At 40.3% G+C, this 20123-nt stretch overlaps 1 protein-coding gene across 1 annotated transcript; it reads right to left on the reverse strand.

Annotated features, from left to right (window-relative positions):
• Positions 1–1367: 1367 nt before the first annotated feature.
• Positions 1368–20105, reverse strand: LOC139735756 (gamma-tubulin complex component 2-like). The gene is made up of 19 exons (XM_071646511.1): positions 20096–20105; positions 18012–18108; positions 16406–16573; positions 14998–15160; positions 14382–14484; positions 13610–13779; positions 12728–12955; positions 11922–12121; positions 11136–11250; positions 10161–10335; positions 9430–9580; positions 8098–8277; positions 7027–7100; positions 6098–6204; positions 5489–5559; positions 4391–4565; positions 3290–3433; positions 2378–2500; positions 1368–1673 (listed from the first exon to the last, which is right to left on the reverse strand). The coding sequence occupies exons 2-19, from the start codon at positions 18062–18064 to the stop codon at positions 1368–1370; spliced, it is 2706 nt and encodes a 901-aa protein (XP_071502612.1). The 5' UTR covers positions 18065–18108; positions 20096–20105.
• Between the last annotated feature and the right edge of the window lie 18 nt (positions 20106–20123).

Here is a 20123-nt window from a genome sequence, read left to right on the forward strand (position 1 = left end):
TGGGACTGCCTGACAGTGTTTCCCTGTATATAAAACACATAACATCACGTTCATGGATAGCAAAACTGAAAAAAAAAAAATTGCACACATTATCTAGGGTATATCGCTCTGCCAGTTTCATAATGTTTGCGCACATTGTTTATCCACTGTTATGCATACATGCTTAAAAAATAATACACTGCACAGATGGCGCATAAAACTAGCATCAAGGTTGCTTTTCTCATGTAACATTTTAACATGCACTAAAAGGGAAATGCTGCAAGCAGAGGCATTTGTATGAATTCAACACACGGACAAAAATTTCAGTGAAACGAGACCATTGGGGGAAGACATGATAATTCAAACCTAATGTATCAATAAATAATCTATTAATAGAAGCATTCTCGAAACAAAAATACAAAGTACATTTGTACAGTAGCAGTTAGGATCGTTTCAGACTATAACATTACCATGCACAGAATTCTTCAGTAGTTTTTCACACAAAACTACGCAAGAAAATCCAACGCTTTCTGTGGATTCTTGCCAAGGAATTAAACTTCTTTGTGTGAATAATGAGTGAGAACACAGCTTTGATACAGTACATATGTGTGGTCAGGAGAAGACGCATGAGGCATAAAGATGAAGAGTGCAAATCTTCCTACTCAGAAAGTGCGGAGTATTTCCAAAGAGACGATGATCACGTTATGGAGATGGATCTTCGATGGGCCACAGAAGACGTACCATTATCACAAATTGTTATGACCTAAACATCCAAATATTAGTCAAATCTAGCACATAAGTTCCCAGACAGTCTTTTGCTATCTTATAGAAATGATTTCATAACTTAAGCCAAGGGAAGAAACAAAATGGGCTACTCATTTTCTCTTAGAAATTAGTCCTTAGATTGCAACATGAACAGACGATCACTGCAGATGTTCCTTCAGTTATGTGGATCTTCAAAACAGTGATTTATTCAAACATGACATCTAAAGTGGCATTAGTTCCAGGGCCCATCAAAGTCTAGATGAAACTTACTCAAGCTGTTTGTAGCCTATGACTCATTCCCCATCTGTGTCCAGGGCAACCAAACACACCATCCTCCATCTTCAATGTATGTTTATGTCTTTCCATACATCACTATGGCTTTTAGTCTCCTCTATTTTCTCTTTCCTGGGCAGCACATCCCAACTTTACAGTACCATCTCTCCCCCAGTTCCTCATTAGAATCACAAACATACTGTCTGTCAGTCTGTCTGTCTGTCCGTCTCTGTCTATCCCAGGAAGCTTGCGGAATCCAACTATCTTATCTTCCATCGGTAACAACACCAGAGACCTTTGGCTGCCCTTTCCTCTTAACTTGTAATATCTCTACCCAGTCCATCTTTCCCCTATCTCCCCTCCGCCCGTCCACCACCACCACCGGCGGCTCCCGCGGGTTCCCCCTCCCCCTCGGGGGGGTCGTGCCCCGCCCGACTGCGGGTGGCGGCCAGCTGCTCCAGGCGAAGGGTGTAGAAGCCGTTGAAGTCCAGCCGATGGATGATGTTCATCATGTTGTGCTCGCAGTTGGCCGTGCTGAAGAGGCTCAGCTTGTCCAGGAGCTCGATGAGCAGGGAGGAGAAGTTGGTGTCGAAGTTGTGCATGGTGTTGGAGAAGTCCTGGCTGGTGTTAAGCTGAGCCACATGCTCGCTGACCACCTTGGTTGTCATGACAACAGTAACAGCAACAAGACGATAGAGAAAGAGCTATAATTCAGCACAGCAGGTCGAGGAAACATTGTGATGAAATTACATGGGAAGAAAACATTTTGAAGGACGATATCCTGTTTAGAAAGCGGGGGAGCTGAGTATTTCAAACAATTTAATAATACTTCAAGTTCATGCTATTTAGAGAGAATAAATCTTAAAATACAGTGAAAGATTGCTGATACAAAAATAGGCAATGAGAGACAATTTCAAAGATGGCAATCCACACTGCGAATGACAACATACATACAGGAAAGGGCAGTAGAGAGCGGCAGAACCCATCTGCGACATGGTTATTGTCAAATCTGTAAAACATTTGACAACATGCCTCAAGAATACAACTTTTTTCAAACGAGAATACTCTTGGCAAATTCCTGTCGCATTTCCTTTTTTCCAGTTAATCAATCCAGCACGGTACTACGTGTGTAATCCTGTCGTAGCAGAACATGTTCATACAGTGTAAATTATGGGTGTGTTCCAAGTGCACAGGTACAAGGAGGGTCTGGATATAAAAAGGTATACTAGCCAAACCTGAATACCTTGCTACAGTGTATTACAGGATTTCCCTGTAAGTACAGACTAAGGTCTTCTCAGTCAGACCCGATAAAAAAATGAGGCTATGCATTGAGGTGGTCATGGGGAGAGAAACAAGGTACCTTGGTCGTTGTTCTCCGCCTCTCGGAGTCCAGCTGGTCCCGCTCCTGGTCACTCTTTGGAGACATGGACGTGTCCATTATCAGGCTGACCTCTGAGTCCACATTCATAGTTTGAGTGACTCTCTGTGGGAGGTCAATAAAACAACGACACAATTATAGAAATAACTAGAAAAGCATTTGGAGAGCGCACACCTCCGCAAAGTAGCTCATTTCCACCCATACATGCATGCTAATAATAGTCGCCCTTATTCCCCAATGATAAAGAAGCCTTTCTGTACATTGTGTCTGCTGCAGATTCTACCTCAGCACCAGCAGCTTTCTGCATGCTGTGTGGGCTGCATCTGGAGAGCACAGGTAGTGTGCATATTGTAATCCTTTAAAAAAAATTGCAGAAGTATTCTGGATTCAGATGGCTATATAGGTCACTACCACAACTTTACCATCTGTTCCTGATGTCATTATCAACTTTTCCCGTAAGTTTCATCAAAATCCGTTCACAACTTTTTGAGTTATTTTACAGACAGACAGACAGACCACCTTGGCAAAAACATAACCTCCTTGGCAGAGTAATAAATCAGGACTTTACCATTACTCTGTCATTTGTGAAAAAAAAAGTACTGGGAAGCAATAAGTCTCAAATTTCTTTATTGTTTACCTGATATTTTATCAAATGTACAGATCCCAAAGAAAAACACATCTTTTAATACTTCCTTTGCACATAACTCAAAATGTTTGTTGACGCAGTAATAATTAGTGAAAAGCTTCACCATGGTGAAGAAGAAGGAGAAGATAGAATGAAGGTAAAGAGGAGAAGGAGGAGGAACAACAGATGACATCCTTTGCAACACAACAGACTTCACAACAGAGTCAAGCCATGTAATGATGGTAACACCGTTTCAACTTTCCATATACCTGGATACAGTTGGCAAATGTGACGCACACCAACATGAGCTTGCTAACATTCTTGAGGATGTCTGGGTTGGTCAGCATGCAGTCCTTGAGGCACTTGTCCAGGAAATCCATGTGGTGTTCCAAGACTTCATCGATGTTGGACACCTGTGTGGAGGAGGGCGTCATATTCACAATTCAGATAGTACGTTGACCCCATTCACGACAGCCATCTCATTACACAATGAATATGAAATTTGAGCAAAGCATGTCTAAAAGTGCGACTTGGCACTGGAATAGCGTATCGTCGCTGGGGCAACAAGACCTCGTATCTGCAATTTTGGTGACAATGATTTTTTTTTTGGTAAATGGTCAGATAATTACAAAACTGATGTCCTGTCCAAATTCTACCTGTCTTACCCAAAAAATGAAGCCACCACGGCATGTTAAAGGAAGGGTTCTCCCATTTGATATAGTGCTTTGGCTTTAGATGCTTTTTTTCCTCTCTTGAACATTTGACATTTTGTAGATACAAGGTCTTGTCACCCCAGTGACGTTATGCTGAATTTCAGGTTTCAACAGAAGAAACTCAACACATCTTGCACCCAAATTTTTCATTCAAGTCATCAATCTGCAAATACCTTGCTTTCATTTTCATCAACCTGTGACGATTGCTGCAAGTACGTCATAGCTAGGAATGTGGATACCTGGTAGTAAATTGGACAAAAAGGCACCATTTGTTGTTGTTGTTCGTGTATACCTGGCAAATCACCCGCCATTAACTGCAGTGTCCCAGTTGCACACACATATGCTAAATGCATAATATATATTGGTCGCCATATGCATTCCCAATACCCGTGCACATATGGGAAATCGCAGTAATTTTTCTGTTTTCAGGATTTTGCTGTCAGGTTGGATCAGCCTACAATCTCATGGACAGTAGTAGAACAACATCAAAATCAGAACAAAAAGTGATTTGAAATAGGAATAACCCTAGTACACACTGGCCCAAACAATACTTGCTGTGGAATCAGCTGACCAAGGGTATAATCTGAGAGTCCTGCCACCACAGAGGGCGCTCTCTAGCCAGGCGGGGCCAGGCCAGGGCTGCCAGCCCACACTCACCTGCCGGAGATTGTCCTGGAGGATGTGCCAGTGGGGCTCCACTACCTCAAACATCATGTAGTACTGCAGGTTCTGCACCAGGTGCAGCATGCGCTGGCGAAGGGCGAAGGCCGCTGCGTACCAGCGGGACGAGTACAGCGTGAAGCGTTTCGCCTCCTTGTTAAGCAGCCAGATACTGGACAAAGGACAAAAAATGTGTGAATACTGTCAGACCCTTTTATGATGGAGTAAAAGACAACTGAACTGGACACTTATGTTGGCTGATTGTACATAACAGCATGCATACAATGTGAAATATTTTTGCAGCTAGCTACTGCACAAGTGGCAGAACTAAAAGAACTGAAATGAGCATACAATGTTCATACATTGTGACTGTCATGAGTGATATCAGAAGAACAAGAATTTTGTGACATGTGAAAGTCCAAGACAAATCTCACGTGGTAAGCTACAACCCCTCAAAGTGAGCTGCTTGGTTTTGTTGGCAGGGCATCACTTATGTGAGATTTTATATAAAATATGTCTGAAATAAGTCACGTTTGTGACTTGTTCATATGTATGCATGGGCATATCTATATTTACATCTAGACATAAACACACACATTACATACTTCAATACACAATATCATTTGTGTCAGCTATTCAAGTGAACACCCCCATCAAACAAGCAATGGTCACCCTGGCCATAGATAAGTTTCAGCAGTATTTATTCCATGTAACAGCAAACAAATCTATAAGGTGGTTGTTCTGCCTCTGCAAACCTCCAGGCAGTATCTGGCAGTAGTCTTCCAGTGGAAACCAAATCAGTGCTCGTTGGTCACATTAGGTACTTGGTCGCTGTCGGCAGGTTCTTAACCGAATGTTTTCTTGGCAGGTAATTCCCATGTGGTCGCTACGGGCATGTGATCGTTATTGACAGGTCGTCACTAGAGCAAGTTTGACTGTAGTGTGGTAAGTTTAACAAGTAAGTGCACAGGTACATGTGGGGCTAAGAGGAACACAATCAAAATATCTCACACGAAGATGGACTCATGCACACAACAAATGCTACAGTGGACAGGAAAACAACAAGAAAGAAAATGAGACCAAACAGAAACTTACTTGCAAAGTGTTCTCTCAACATGCTTGCAGTAGAAAAGATGCCTGAAGAGCATTTGGTACTTTGTCAAGGCCTGGGATAAGATGAATATGAAGAATATATATATATAGCAATGACAATCATCTCCTGGCATGTATGCACAATAAAACCATATGAAGCATGCTAAAGTGGGGCTTGAGGCTTAGCTTTGCATGCCAGTAAACTACATCATGTGTTTTTTCAAATAATCAAGGGGCACTGTTGAATGTTATATCTTCAAACCAGGTGCCTCAGTGGCTGGTAAAAGTTGAGAGTATTTTCTTTTTTATACCGTCAATTCCAGATGAACTTACACAAAGTTTCTTTTTTTCAAATAAATACTCGATGTAAAGATGTGTCCTATTCAACTCAATACTTCATTCCTTTTAAGGGCAGAAAACATGTCTTACAAATGCTGCAGGCGGCTGTGATATTGTTCTATCCAAGCAGTGTTTTTAATTTTCCAAATTTCAAACTAAACAGCGGCAGTACTCCTAACAATTCTTTTTTTTTTCTCTTTTTTTTTCAAAGATCTTGAAAAACTTAATGAAGACTTACAACCCTAGACAAAGCAAATGTGAATTAACAAGTACCTTTCTGCTCAAGATGAGGGACTCTGGCCATCGTACAACGTAGTCAAAGGAGAAAGCCTCCAACCCAGATATGTTCAGCTCTGTTGGATCCATCTCAGACAGCATGGCTGGATAGGATGGAGGCATTTTTAAGTGATCAGAAGATCTTGAAAGAATGTGAAACTGTTGTTAGCGTTTCAGATTTAATAGGATTCTCAAGCAGATGGATGTCTAGTTTCCAAATGAAGATGTGATGACAGGGTATCACTATCAAGATAAACACAGACTTGTGATTTTTTTTCTAAGCTGATTCATTGGGGAAATCTAGAAATGACATCATGACCAAAATGTGATTCATTTACTTGCTATGATATTCAAGTCACTGTCTTCAAATTGCTTGAGAAGGCATATCTGGAAAAAAGAAGCTAAACTCACATGGGAAGTCTCCTGCACGAGTAATTCACTTTGACTACACTATATGAATGGACATTTGGAAACTCAAACTTTCAAAGATTAGTGCTTTCACTTCATTATGATATTGGAAACTATATTTCCCATTGGGATACAATCTTCATTAATCAACGTGTACATGTTCATTTGTACCAGATATTTGAATGCTATTGTGATGTGTTCTCTTCTTGACTCAAAGGTGACTAAATCTTTCCCTAGTCTTTGTCAAAATGAGTTTTTACTTCTACAAAGACAGCCAATTCACTATTTTAGATTGATGTTACTTCATGCAATCATAAAATGAAAACATTGAGAATGCTAATAAAGCCAAAGCGTCACAAGTAAATCTGCCAATCACAATGTATGCTTAAAAAAACACACACTCAAAAAGAGCCTATTATAACATTTGTGTGTATCATGATGAGTCAAGGTCTCGGTGACTATTCTTGACTGTACACTTGACTGAAAGCAACTCTTTTGCAGAGTAAAATTTATCATACCTTTCTCCTGCTTGGACTCGATAGAAAGAATTCTGAGAAGCTGTGTGATGAGGTCATAGGGTAACAGGTCCACCCTGTATGGGGAAGGCAAAAAAGATACATCACAAAATATGAATGAAATGATACTCAAGAGGAACTCTTAGTTTGACACAGAGGAGAGATTGGTTGGCCATTATGCTCCTTAGATATCAAATGTATTAGAAATGTCACTTGATACTACTGTACTACTGTAAAAGTTTAAATTGACATAAAACTAATGCAAAAATAAAAACAAACCAGCTTTTTGTTTGTTTGTTTTTTGCTTGTTTGTAATACTATTTTATATTTTGATTCTTCAAAGTTAAAAAGCATGCAAAATTCATCTTACCCGACCAAGTGGAAAAAACACATTTTTACTGGAATTGCTCTCAATGAGGTGCCGTCAATTACTTTTGCGAAGCTTCATATGCTTCATAATCAGGGCAGCAAAACACAGGATCTCTATTTTCAAGAACGGCTGTTGTTTCATCCTTTTTACAATACTAAGCTTGATTCAGGCAAAAAGGTGTCCATCTATGTTACAAACATAGGGTAACATCTGTTTGACAGTGCCTGTTGGTAGTTTTATTCCGTATAACATGAAGATTCCACCATAATTCATGGCATCACAGGCCTCAAGATTGGCTTGACAAGCTTGCTGTTCTTGCACAGCAAATGCCTGGTCTTTATTGGTAAAGGAAATTTCAGAATTATAGAAGCATCAGACAACGCTTCCATATAAACACAGATCCCATCAAACTATAGCGATTACACCAAACAGTTACTGATGATACACAATGCAAGGCTGCACACTGGCACTGGTCCGACGGTCCCTGATCAGTAAAAATCACTGTCAGACCAGTAACTTTCTCATGAATGCACCATTAAAACAAGGGAAAACTGGGTACCAACTGGTCTGACAGACAGGTTTTGTAGGTTTATGGGTTTGTGTGCAGCCCTGCATAATGAACACATCCACACATGAAAGGCTAAATGAAGTAATGTCCTGAGCTTGATGCTGAAACAGAAAGGGAGACAAACTCAGACACTGACCTGAGGTCATCCTTGAAGGGGTCTGAATTGGCCTGGCTGGTCCGGACGGCTAGCTCCAGGAGTGATTCAAGCCGGCTGGGGATGATGTCATCCACCTTCTTCCTCATCTCCTCCTCAGTGATGTCCATGAGATGCACAAAGAAATCCCCTTGCTCCAGGAGAAAGTACCTCTTTATGGATCTGGTCAGACAGAACACATCACAATCAATATTGTATTAACTGCACCTTTGCACCATATCAAAACAAGTTAAGATTTTGGGTGCCATTCACCATTGCAGCCAATATGTACTGCACATCTGAATTTAGTGTGCGATTAGCACTATTAAATGAGTCCTGTACTACTCCATCCATGGATGGTTAGGATACTTGGATGTTTTAAAGAAAGACACATTGAGGATATATTAATCATTCAAAATGTGAGGGTGCATCACCAGCAAAATTTGGAATGTTCTGGAAGTGCTGTTATCAAAAGCAGTTAGATTATCAACGAGAAGCAATTTTCCCCATGCAGAGCTAACAGGAGGGAAACAGAATTGACTGCCTTGATGCCCTTTCGTACACTCGAGGGCTTAGCTACTCTACAACCAATATCTCAACTAGCCTTCAAAACTGCAATTTAAAAGCTTCAAACTAATAACAGTTATTTAACATCGACCAACTCTACAGTGAGTTCAGAGAGAAACACATACTGGAAGGATGGATATGACAAATGAGCGTGAGACATAAGGAAGAATACAAGTGAATGAAAAAAAGTGAACTGAGGAGATAATACTCTGAATGATAATTGACAATGTTGACAAATGCACAACCCTTTGTAGCATTTGAGTACATGTATCACCAACCATAACAAATTTCTGGACCCTAAGGCATGTATAAGAATTAAATACAGTGCATTCCTGTTAAATATAATGAAGAACTTGGGACCAGCAGTTTACTTTCGTAATATGGAAATTTCATTATAGCCAAACAGTAAAGTACTCGAAGATATATAGATGATAACTATGGAACCCGAATTTTTACTTCATTGTAAGGGGAATTTCATTACTTAATAAGGTGTTCGTTATAACGGGAGTGCACTGTAAAGCAATATGCCTCAGAGGTCTACTGTATAAGCTGTTATTTTCGTGTACAGATATTTTCGCAAATGGGGGGAGGTCATAGCCATTTTCGCAAGATGTTGTTTTCGCGAATTGACGCCGATGCTATCATTAATGCATTATCAACCTAGTGCATGGCGACATTTTTCTGTGTTGTTATATTCACGATCAAACCGTGATTCGCGAAATACAGTATTTTTCTAGTGCTGCCATTTTTCCTGTGGTGATGCTTTACCTCAATCTCTGGACGAGCTCCCTCTCCTCCATGATGAGCTCGAGCAAGATTCTGCTGGCGTACTGGTAGGCCTTGTCAATCTGCTCAACATACTGCCGCTCCTTGAGAGTGTACAGGATCTCCTCAGCATTGGGGCAGCGAGGGTCCTGACCTGCATGGCATGAAGTGGGAGTGATTGACAAGGGGAAAATGAAACCCAAATAATATATATGGATGAAGCAAATGCAACAATATTAGCAAAACATATCAGTAAATTTTGAAGAAAGTCAGACAAGCCATTCAAAATAATCAAAATTTTGGTATTGCCATTTTTGACAGATTTTACCTTGAAAGAAAGAGAATATTAAGCAGAAGGATGAAGGTTGAGGTGTGAATTTTCTTCAATTTGTCTCCCTCTACAAATGAAATTGTAGAGGGAGACAAATATTCTCTTTCTTTCATTAATGCCTTGTCTACCTTGGACTACTTCACATTACAATGTCGGAATTTCAGAGCTTGGGTATTTGTTCCAAGTTCATCATGTCACTGCCAGCAACTAGGGAAAGCCTGGTGGTAGTGTCACTGCCCGGAGAGCAGTAGATGACAGGTTCGAGTCCGGAGGCTCCTTTTTTCCGACATGTTTGTTAAATTATAGATCAGCAGTTGCGATTTTAAAAATCTTATTTGTAGAGGGAGACAAATTGAAGAAAATTCACACCTCAGATTTTACCTTCTCTCAGCCTTGAACTTACCACACTGTCTGACCACGTTGAGGTATTTGCCAGTGCGCAGGATCTTGTCAGCTATCGTCTCCAGGAAGATGGGGCTACGCTCCCGGCAGATGGTGTAGCGCTGCTCCCAGTACGCATCGTTGTACTCCTGCTGCAGCTTCTCCTTTTGGAGCCCTTCATGCTCCTCGATCATGAACTACCAATGGAAGAGTACAGAAATGAAGTCACTGCCATTACCAAGGGTAACTACAGTGCACTCCCGTGATAACAAACACAGTTATAATGAAATTCTGGTTACAACGAAGTGAAAATTAAGGCCGCAACATTACCCACTCTATGTATTTTTATTGTTTATTTGTTCAGTTATAACGAAATTTCAATATAACGAAAGGAAATTGCCGGTCCCAAGGACTTCGTTATAACGGGAGTCCACTGTACTTCTTGAGCCCTTACACCCCTTCATCTTGAATTTTCCATGGAAGCGTACAGAGATGAAGTCACTGCCATTGCAAAGGGTAACTACTTCTAGAGCCCTTTCACTCCTCTATCTAATATGAACTACCAAAAGAGGAGTACTGAAACGAGTCACTCCTGTTACCAGGGGTAACTACTTCTAGAGCCTTTACATCTGTCTGACACGAACTACCAATTGAGGAGTGCAGAGATATGCACTGCTGTTACCATGGATGCCTACCTCTAGAGCTATTACACCCCTCTATCATGAACTACCAATGGAGGACTACAGAAATACATAAGTCACTGCTATTACCAAGGGTAACTACTTCCAGAGCCCTTACACCCCTCTATCATGAACTATCAATGGAGGAACACAGAGACAATCATCTATCATTAAGATCAAAAGTGTATGACAGTTTGTCTATTCTGATATGAATATGATTTACAAAATAAAAGTGAAATTCATTGCATAAACACATACACACAATCACACTTCAATAAAATGTCTGAAAGGGTGAATTTTTGGTACTCCAGTCTCACCTCACAGTACGGATCCTTGATGACTCCCTTGTAGATCCACTTCTCCAGAATCTCAAAGTAAGGTGCACAGGCAGACTGGGTTAGGAAGAGACACAGCTCCTGGGCCCTCATATCACTGGGAGTGACATACACAAAACACATACACACAGACAGACATGTTAAGAAAACAGGAGAAGAAAGAGATTCACAGACTCTGAATCAGAAGCTGCAGTAAGAATGCAGCACATGGTATAGGTGTAGTCAGCTAAACTCAGGTCATGTGAATAACCACGCAGTATGTTTGCCAAGCAACAAGCATCTAATGTTGTGGTCATGCAGCACCTTCAATTTCCAAAGTCAATCTTCGGTATTAGCATTTGTACATATTCACGAGAGTATAGTATGGCAGAAATTTTTGCAAAAGTGATTTTTTTTTTTTTTTTTGCGCTTGCCATGGGTAGGGTTAACCCAACAAAATGCTCCCAATACCATACAGTATGTCATATATTTAGTGAGTCTAATTTTTCATGATTCAGGGCTTCTCGACAGTGTTGCGAGTGGTTAAATTCACAATGATCCGATCTTGGAGTACAGTAATGACTAGAGAAATGTACATATGCATGTCACATTTATGAGGGAATATAGAATTAATATTTTTGTGTGTTGTTGAGTTCATGCATAGCACCCAACTCATGAATTCCATGGCAATAAAAACTCCCCGAAATACATGGCATCTGAATGATGAAGAAGGAACCAGCTAACAACTTTCTTAGAATGTATTGGCCATGGCCATATCGTGGTGCCTACCCAATCATGGTGATAGTTTTCTCATGGAGCAGGCTGAGGACGGAGCCGCCGGTGCATGCGCCGCGGTTCACGGAGGAGGCGATGGCGGCCAGGATCTCCATGGTCTGCATGCAGGGCTGGACGTAGAACCAGAACCGCTGGAGGGGCAGCTGGCCCTGTTTGGCCTGGTGTTCCAGCTGGGCAATCAGGATGTTGTACTCCTGTCATTGGACAACATCAGTGGACGCAAAGACATGAGGTAATGTTTGAGGTAACGTTTGGTATCAAGTGACGTAGGATACTCGGCAGAGAAATGATCACATGGCAGAATATCAAATGGGTAAGGTAACTGTAAACCAGAAATTTTCATGTGCATGAAACTTTCACGAAGTTTGCAAGGAGCCAAGATTCGCAAAAGTAAAATGCATACACAAGTGTTGTCTGCACAATGCATGGAATGTCCGTGGCAATGCATAAAAAAAGGCCATTGGCTCCAATATGTGAAAGTTTCTTGCCGCAAATGTTTCTGGTTTTATAGTTGCCCTACCACAGCTGTACCAAAAATTTCTGTGCTTTTCTGAGGGTCACAGTTCTAGTGAAAAAAAAATTTGCAGTCAAAACTCCCTGTACCAATCATTAACAGAAAATGAAGTTCATATGGTAAACAGTACAAGTGAACATAAGAAAATTATATTTGTTTTAAAATATAGGCATTCCATTTTCCAAACTTGGAGTGCAGTTTCAAAATGTTTCCTACTTCCCCAATTTTACAATATCTAGATTTGTGATTTCTCTACAAACCATTTAAACAAGACTTTTCCTTGTACCTTGACCAATGTCCTCATGGCCCCGCACAGGGCATGGTTGACGACACCAAACTCAAAGGAGGACTTGTCTTCGATGAAATGCATGACAGTAGAGTAGTTGCTGCAGATTGGCAAGATTCTTCTGACGAGCTCCTGCAGCGAGCCATCCAGAGACTTGTCCACCTGAAATGTGCATGGTTCCAGTCGGTCGGCTGTGGCCTGTATGAGGATGTACTTCCCCTCCGTTCCCTGCAGAAATGGAAGGATTGAAGGAGACCTCCGGTGTGATTTTCAGACTTTAGCATTTGAACATGTATAAGGGAAGCAATATGTATGTTTTACAACAAAGAGCAGAGAGAGAAAGTGAAACAGAGAGGCAGACAGATAGACAGAGAGACAAACAGATGGTCAGAAGAATTTTGATTGAATGCATTGTGCTCACTGTGACTTCTGAGTCTGCATTTTTTCTTTCTTCTGATAATGACAAAGGAGCACCAGTGGCTATAAGACATAATTTGGCAGTTCTAGCTGAAGAGGGTATACAAAGAATTGTGGTCTTTCAATGTCTCTTGACAAATACCTTACATGAGAAACATTAAATACCCTAAAAATGACAATAAGCTCTATAGCTTTCACTGTTGCCTGCTATCTCACAATAAATGCCTTACTAGGAGGGTGTGATCAAAAGCCCATGTTGGTTCTACAAATCAATGATTCCAGTGAATGCTGTCATTGCCAACTTGGTCTCATTCTTATTATAAATTTCCTTGTCTTTTCAGTTGAGTCTATAGTGCAATCCACATTTTCCGGGGGGGGGGGGGGGGGGGGGGGGGGATATCACTTAGAGTGTAAGCCTACAGTACTCTAGTCCTTTAACTACCTGGAGCATTTCTTTTAACTCACGGTCATAACTGTAAGCAGGTCCTGCACAATGGCAATCTCCTGCATACCCAGAGGGAGTGTGCCCAGAGGAACTGCCGGCTCCACTTTGGCGTCTGCATCCCGGATGAAATCCCCAGTCAGAAATTTCCGCTCAAACACCCACGAAGAGAGGTTCGGAAGATTGATGGAGGCTGCATATCAAAGTGAAAGGAACTGTGACAATAATCACTTACTGTAAACATCCATATTTTCGTGTGATTAATATTTCGCGATAAGCAGCTTGAAAAACATATTCGCGGGTTCTTGAATTTGCGCTGTACGATTGCCAACCCATTCGGAATGTGCATGAGGAGGTTTTGAAGATATTTTCGCTGGTATTAGAATTCGCGCTAGCCATAAGTACCCAGGGTAGTGCGAAATGCGCGAAATACACCACAAAAATTTGTGCGTTTACAGTAATCCAAATAACACTATATTGTAGTTGAACATGAAAATTCAATTCAACCAGCAATAACATTTTTACTGCTTCTATTGTGCTTCTACAACTGAAACCATAATCCCAACTAGCTAGACTCACAAAAATTGAGAATAGCTCCTACAGCAGAGTATTTTTATTTGTTTGTATTGCTGAGCAACATTCCCTTTCTCTTCTTTGCTTATCAACAATATGTGTCGAAAAAGGTTACCAAAATAGCCAAACCTACTGAGTAGTGTATGATGTGAAACAGCACAACAAGCATGGTAGCAAAACAGATTTTTTGTTGACGATGTTATGAGGAGAAAACAGACTTACAGTTCTTTTTGGCCTGTTTTTCTCTCATCATTTTCCTGAAGACCTCCGACGCCTGGCCAGATGCAGCCCTGGAACTGGTCAGACTCAACAGTTGGTTTCGCAGCTGGAACAAGATAGGGACGAAACAGGGAAAGTGTTTGACACTACTTCAGTGAAAATAAGAAATATGCAAAATAATGGGATACATTTCTACGTGGACCTTGCACACAGGAGTCAAGAAAAGGAGCAAACAAAAAAAAAAACAAAAAAACAAAAAAAACCCAAAAACGAAATGAATGTCATCCAACAAGTACCAATGAGGGAAGAGGGTGTGTCATTAATTTCCAAGGCATGTGTCATCATCTGACAAAAAATTTTTACTAACACATACAACTGTTTGCATGATCACATACAAATGGTGATGACAATAATACTACTGCTACCACTATTTCTGTTACTCCTGCTATCAACAACGATGATAATGATGATTACGATGATGAAAATGAATACATTGATATAATTTTTTTTTTTTTAAATTAGGATCAATTTTTGGAAATCAGGAAAAAAATGCATGGGAGGAAGAGAAAGAGAGAACAAGATGGAACAATACACACTCCCATCCAGCCTGTTGACTTACTTCTGACACTTCTTCTTGTGACATCTTGGTGCCCGAGGGCGGCAGACTGATTTTGTCCATCGGCATGAGGAGCTTCTTAGCATTCTCGTCGAGCGTGGCAATCACCTCCTTGTCCTCCGTCAGCTTGGAGAGGAGGTAGACCAGTGCATCCAGGTCACGCACACTGACAGGAGTTGGCAGCAAAGGAAACTGCATTACATCTCACACTTATTTAGGTTCCTGCAGAGTTAGTCACTGATTTCTATAATATGGTACTTCTCTCGTTGGAATTGGGACAGAAAAGCAATTTCAGAGACTTTCTGAGAAATCATTTGTGTAAATAGTCCAGACACATATGATCAAGTTCAAAGCAGTGACATATAAGTATGAGTCTATACCATATGACAAGAAAGAAAAACAAAACAAAACAAAACAAAACAATAAAAAACAAAATAATTTCCCCTCAATATTTAATTTATATGCAACTACAACATTCACACCCTCATTTCCACTCGGGTAAATAAATCGGTATCTCGAAGGAGGAAAATGCACCTTTATGTGGCTGCATGAAGAATGGCTCGTGTACCATAAGTGGTATCCATGTGGGGAATTCTCGGGGCACTTTGAGCCACACAACGTGCCAAAATGGTGCTCTCTTAAAAGGAGCAAAAAAATACCACTACCACATTCATCTGCTTATTCTTATCTGGTTTCAACTTCATTTCGGCTTTCAAATTTGGGTTTCTTCTCTCTCCAGAATCCAGTCTGAATATTTAACTGTAGCAATGTGGAAGCCTTTTCTTTCAAAAATGAAAAACAAAACAAAACAAAAACAAAACTGAATTTATTTGGAGTTGACAGGATTCACATTAATAGGATTGTGCAGTTCACCACATAGCTGGGTAAACACAGGTAAAACTGAGCAAGCCAGCATTGGTGTTAGACTACACATCTTGGTGTCATGGGGAATATAAACTCAGATGTAATTGCAATGAACTGTAAATTATGTCATTGTAATGAACTGTAATTGCAGACAAGATTGCCACAATATGGTTCTACGTGAAAATTATCCTTTATACCTGTCTTTTAATCATTCTGGATGAAGCAAAGTCCTGCCCATTTTATCACCAGTCCTTGATAGACAATTCTGTACTATAAGAAGCTGCTGTAATCCACTAATTAACTGAGCAGCTCAGAACAGGAAATAATCACTGTTGGAGAGGGGTTGTGAGGCTTTGGACCAGAGCCAGAAATCGGAAGTAAGCTCCCCTTTGATTCAACTATTCTACGGCTGGAATATAATTCATTTGCATAATACTTCAAATAATCCTTATGACAACACCAAAGCTTGTGGATATTGCTAGGTGATTTCTTCTTCTGGAGATGAAACACACAAAAAGATTTGAATCATGGCACAAGTGAGCCTTACTTCTTTGACTTGAGCTCGTCATATTTGTTGAGGAACTCTTGCGGGTGCTTGGTGTAGGAGGCGATCTTTCTCTTCGCCGTGTGGGAAGAGACCTGGGTGGTGACATATGGAGTCACATTTTTCAGCAGCAGTTCAGTGTACACCTCTGGGCCTTCCTTGCCTTGGCTCCTTTTGGATGCATTTACCAAAAAAAAAAAGTCATGAAAATAATAATGATGATAAACCATATTTATATAGAGCATATCACACACACACATGATGTGTAGCAGATGTTTCGCTACTTGGGATCGTTAGTAATTTTGAGAGGTACACATCACAGTAAAAATGAGTGGCGACACAGTTCAGTTAAGTTTCCATGTGCACTTTATTTGAGAGGCATTTTGGAGGAGATCCTCTCTCCTCGAGCGTCGGAATCCAAGTCTTCTTCTCTGCATGTTATACAACTTGTAATCCACTTCATATATTCAATCATGAGTATTACACTGTTGGTTACTGGTTAAACTGTTGTGACACACTATGAATGGGTGAATGGGGGTGGAGTCTTCATGTTAAAGAGGGGTTTTAATTGGGCAAAACTTTGGTTGTTATAGGAACAAAGGCGGGACTAGTTTTATAGAGGAGGTAGTATTCTTGGATATGGATTTAACAACAATTCTAAGTAATCAATGGGGGAAGGGCAGGATGTTTAGGTTTGGCTTAGCCTGGTCGTAAATTAGATGGGGCTAGAAGTACTCAAGGGATGATGAAGGTCGATGACTCACTGGATGAGGTGGAGAGTATTGGTAGGGGTCATTGACTGGTGGAGGTGAACTGGTGGTGTATATCCAGTCATCAATGTAGAATGGGAGGGAGTAGTGATAACTTTGTGTATCATTACACACACACACACACACACACACAAAGAATAATGTCTCTATGCATATTGAAGGAGGGAAAATAGTGAAATAATGTATTAGAAGGAAAACAGAAATGACAGACAGAAGAGGAGACAAGGCAAGATGAAAAGTGAAAAAAAATTTTGCATACAGCGTAAAGCATAATCTATTCACAATTTAAAAAAAAAAATTCAAAAGACTCTTGGATTTAAAATGATCTACTGTATTGGTTCGCTTGAGATGCATAAGTACTTTGTTCCAGATTTGTTCTACAACTCTGCAGCTGCAAAGTAACCTATTTTCTGTCCAACACAAAACTGCACATGAATAAAGACAGACTCGTACTCAGAGGTGGAGAAAAAGATATATGTAGGCAAATAAACTGATTGATTGACAGGGCATTACATTAAATTCTCTCATTTGTCTGCATTAGCATGCCCACCAAAGGCGACATACAACTGTGCTTTTAGCAGGAATGTAGCCATTCATTTTACAACAGAGCGATTTTTAGTAGCCCATGGCAAGAGGGCACATGAGTCTGTAGAACCCTCCTGGTTGTCTGTGACAAATATAACTGAGGTGTCATGAAATATGAGAAAGTGTTGACACTATTTTTCTTTTTTTTTGTTCCAATCAGAATGCATGGCAAAAAGTACTTTATAATGCAAACCACTATCCTGATACACCACAAGGTGGCCCATACTTTATTGAAAGGAGGAATGATCACTTACCCCAAGACTTTCATCAGCTCACTGACAAGGTGGTGTATTCTGAACTCATTCATGATGAATCATGAATACAGAAGAATTTCAGGCAGTCCAAGTAAAACTGCAGATACAGACATAAGTAAAACTAGTGACTCACATTGACTGGAAGGATTAATATTATCAGATACATTATCAAGTCATTTTCATGCTTTTAATACCCAGTTCATTTGTCTGCTAACAACTAGAGTCTACCAATCTGTTAGTTTATAGCTGTAAAATATTAAGCCATTCAATATTTGACCACAAACTTTGGACTACTTGTACCCATTACCACAAGTTTTGTGTGGTTGAATCTTGGTATGGTAACTCTAACTGGTTCTCTCTTTTTTCTGAATCTGTATCTGAATGGTTTGGTCAGTACAGTGTCCTCTGCTCTGCAGACACATCCAAGCTAACTCATGAACTTGGTAATATATGAAAAGTGACTGCATGTAAAAAAAAAAAAAAAAAAAAAAAAAAGAAGGAAGAAACTCAAATTTCATTTAGCAAGCTTATGAGGCCAGGGACTGTTTACAATTAAAGAGAAGATTATTTATATCCCTAGCTTAACAGGCCCCTTTTTGGCCCTTCACACAAGTTTAGATTTTACTGTTGTTTAAGAAAAATGGGTCTTGAAAAACTCTCTGGCTTTGTGCATGACTCAATGGCACGTTCGAGTGCTCAAAAGCAAACCAAAATGCACTAAACCAAAATCTACTGCACCAGATTTGGAGCAATTTAGGGCTCTGAAGAGAAAGGGTACCTCACAAGTTATTTTCAGAGGGGTCACATGTTTTGTACAATTAAGGGTATTTATCTGCATATCTGGCGTGCACACTTCACTTACAGATACAAGTACCAAACACAAGAGAATAAACTCTTTGCATTTATATGACATATGTGCATATATGACAACATGCAGTCTTAATACATGGCAACTTCTGGCGGGGTGTTCCTTTTTGCTATGGTACGCTTTTTCAAGCTCATCAGGAAGGTCCACTTTTGACTCCCTGGGAGTGATCAACATTATTGCTCAAGCGTTCCTCCGGCGCGGGTACGGTCATGACGGTAGGCTTCAATAGTGTTTGAACGCATCCCATGTTGCGAGATGATGGCCTTGCTTTACATTGGCATTGCTGCAATGCTGGACTCTAGACTAACACTCCGAACAGTCAGAGTCTAGAAATCTAGTCTCACTCTGCTCTGCATGCTCTTGTCTCTGGAAGAATTTTATTTTTGGATCCCCCCTCCCCAACCCACACACACACACACACACACACACACACACACAGGCACGCATGCATCGTCGCCGGGCGGGCTGCCCTTGCCAGCTGCATTTGCTTGTGAACTTGTGTTGTGAACTTGTGTTGTGAACTTGTGACTTGTATGGTTCCTCGCGTGCATTATGAAGAATAAAAATAAATAGAATCCTCTAAACATTGATAATCTCTTTCAATATCAACTATATGGGATAATTAACCTGTAACATTGGTTAGCTAATCCATTCGTCATCTTGAACATACAAATTACAATATACAATCATATAGTTTCAGGGCTGCCAACTCTCACTCATTGACTCAGCCGCAGTCGAGAGTGAGACTCACTCATTTTGTTTGGTCCTTTCTCACTCTAAAACTTTATTTCATTTGCATGCATTTCTATTGATCTCACTCATTTTGGCTCCTAAATAACAGCATTGGCCTATGGGAGTCTCACACTCAACTAGTTTCCAATGTTGGCAGCCCTGTAGTTTGCGAGCTAGTGAGTGCGCAGTACCGCCCGCCTTGACACGAATGAGAAGAGCATATAATTATGTAGTCCCATATACTAAATATTTTGTATAGACCTAGCGTCTACTAGGTTTTTAATTTTTCTACTCTGTAAATGTCACAGGTATGTACCAAAATAATGTTCATATCTACCATTTGCAATTAAGATATGAATACAAGATTTCGTAATCAATATAAATACACATCAATCTCTTAGAGAAACTTCATGAACATTAAAACAATGCAGTGGAATTATGTGAAAACTTCAAATAAACATAAGCATTCTAGTAATTTACTCACTCAATTCACCATTTCGCGGTAAACACTA

This window comes from Diadema antillarum, unplaced genomic scaffold, assembly GCF_040938485.1.
Source record: "Diadema antillarum isolate AM-2024a unplaced genomic scaffold, OU_Dant_1.0 scf00000028, whole genome shotgun sequence".
Taxonomy (NCBI): domain Eukaryota; kingdom Metazoa; phylum Echinodermata; class Echinoidea; order Diadematoida; family Diadematidae; genus Diadema; species Diadema antillarum.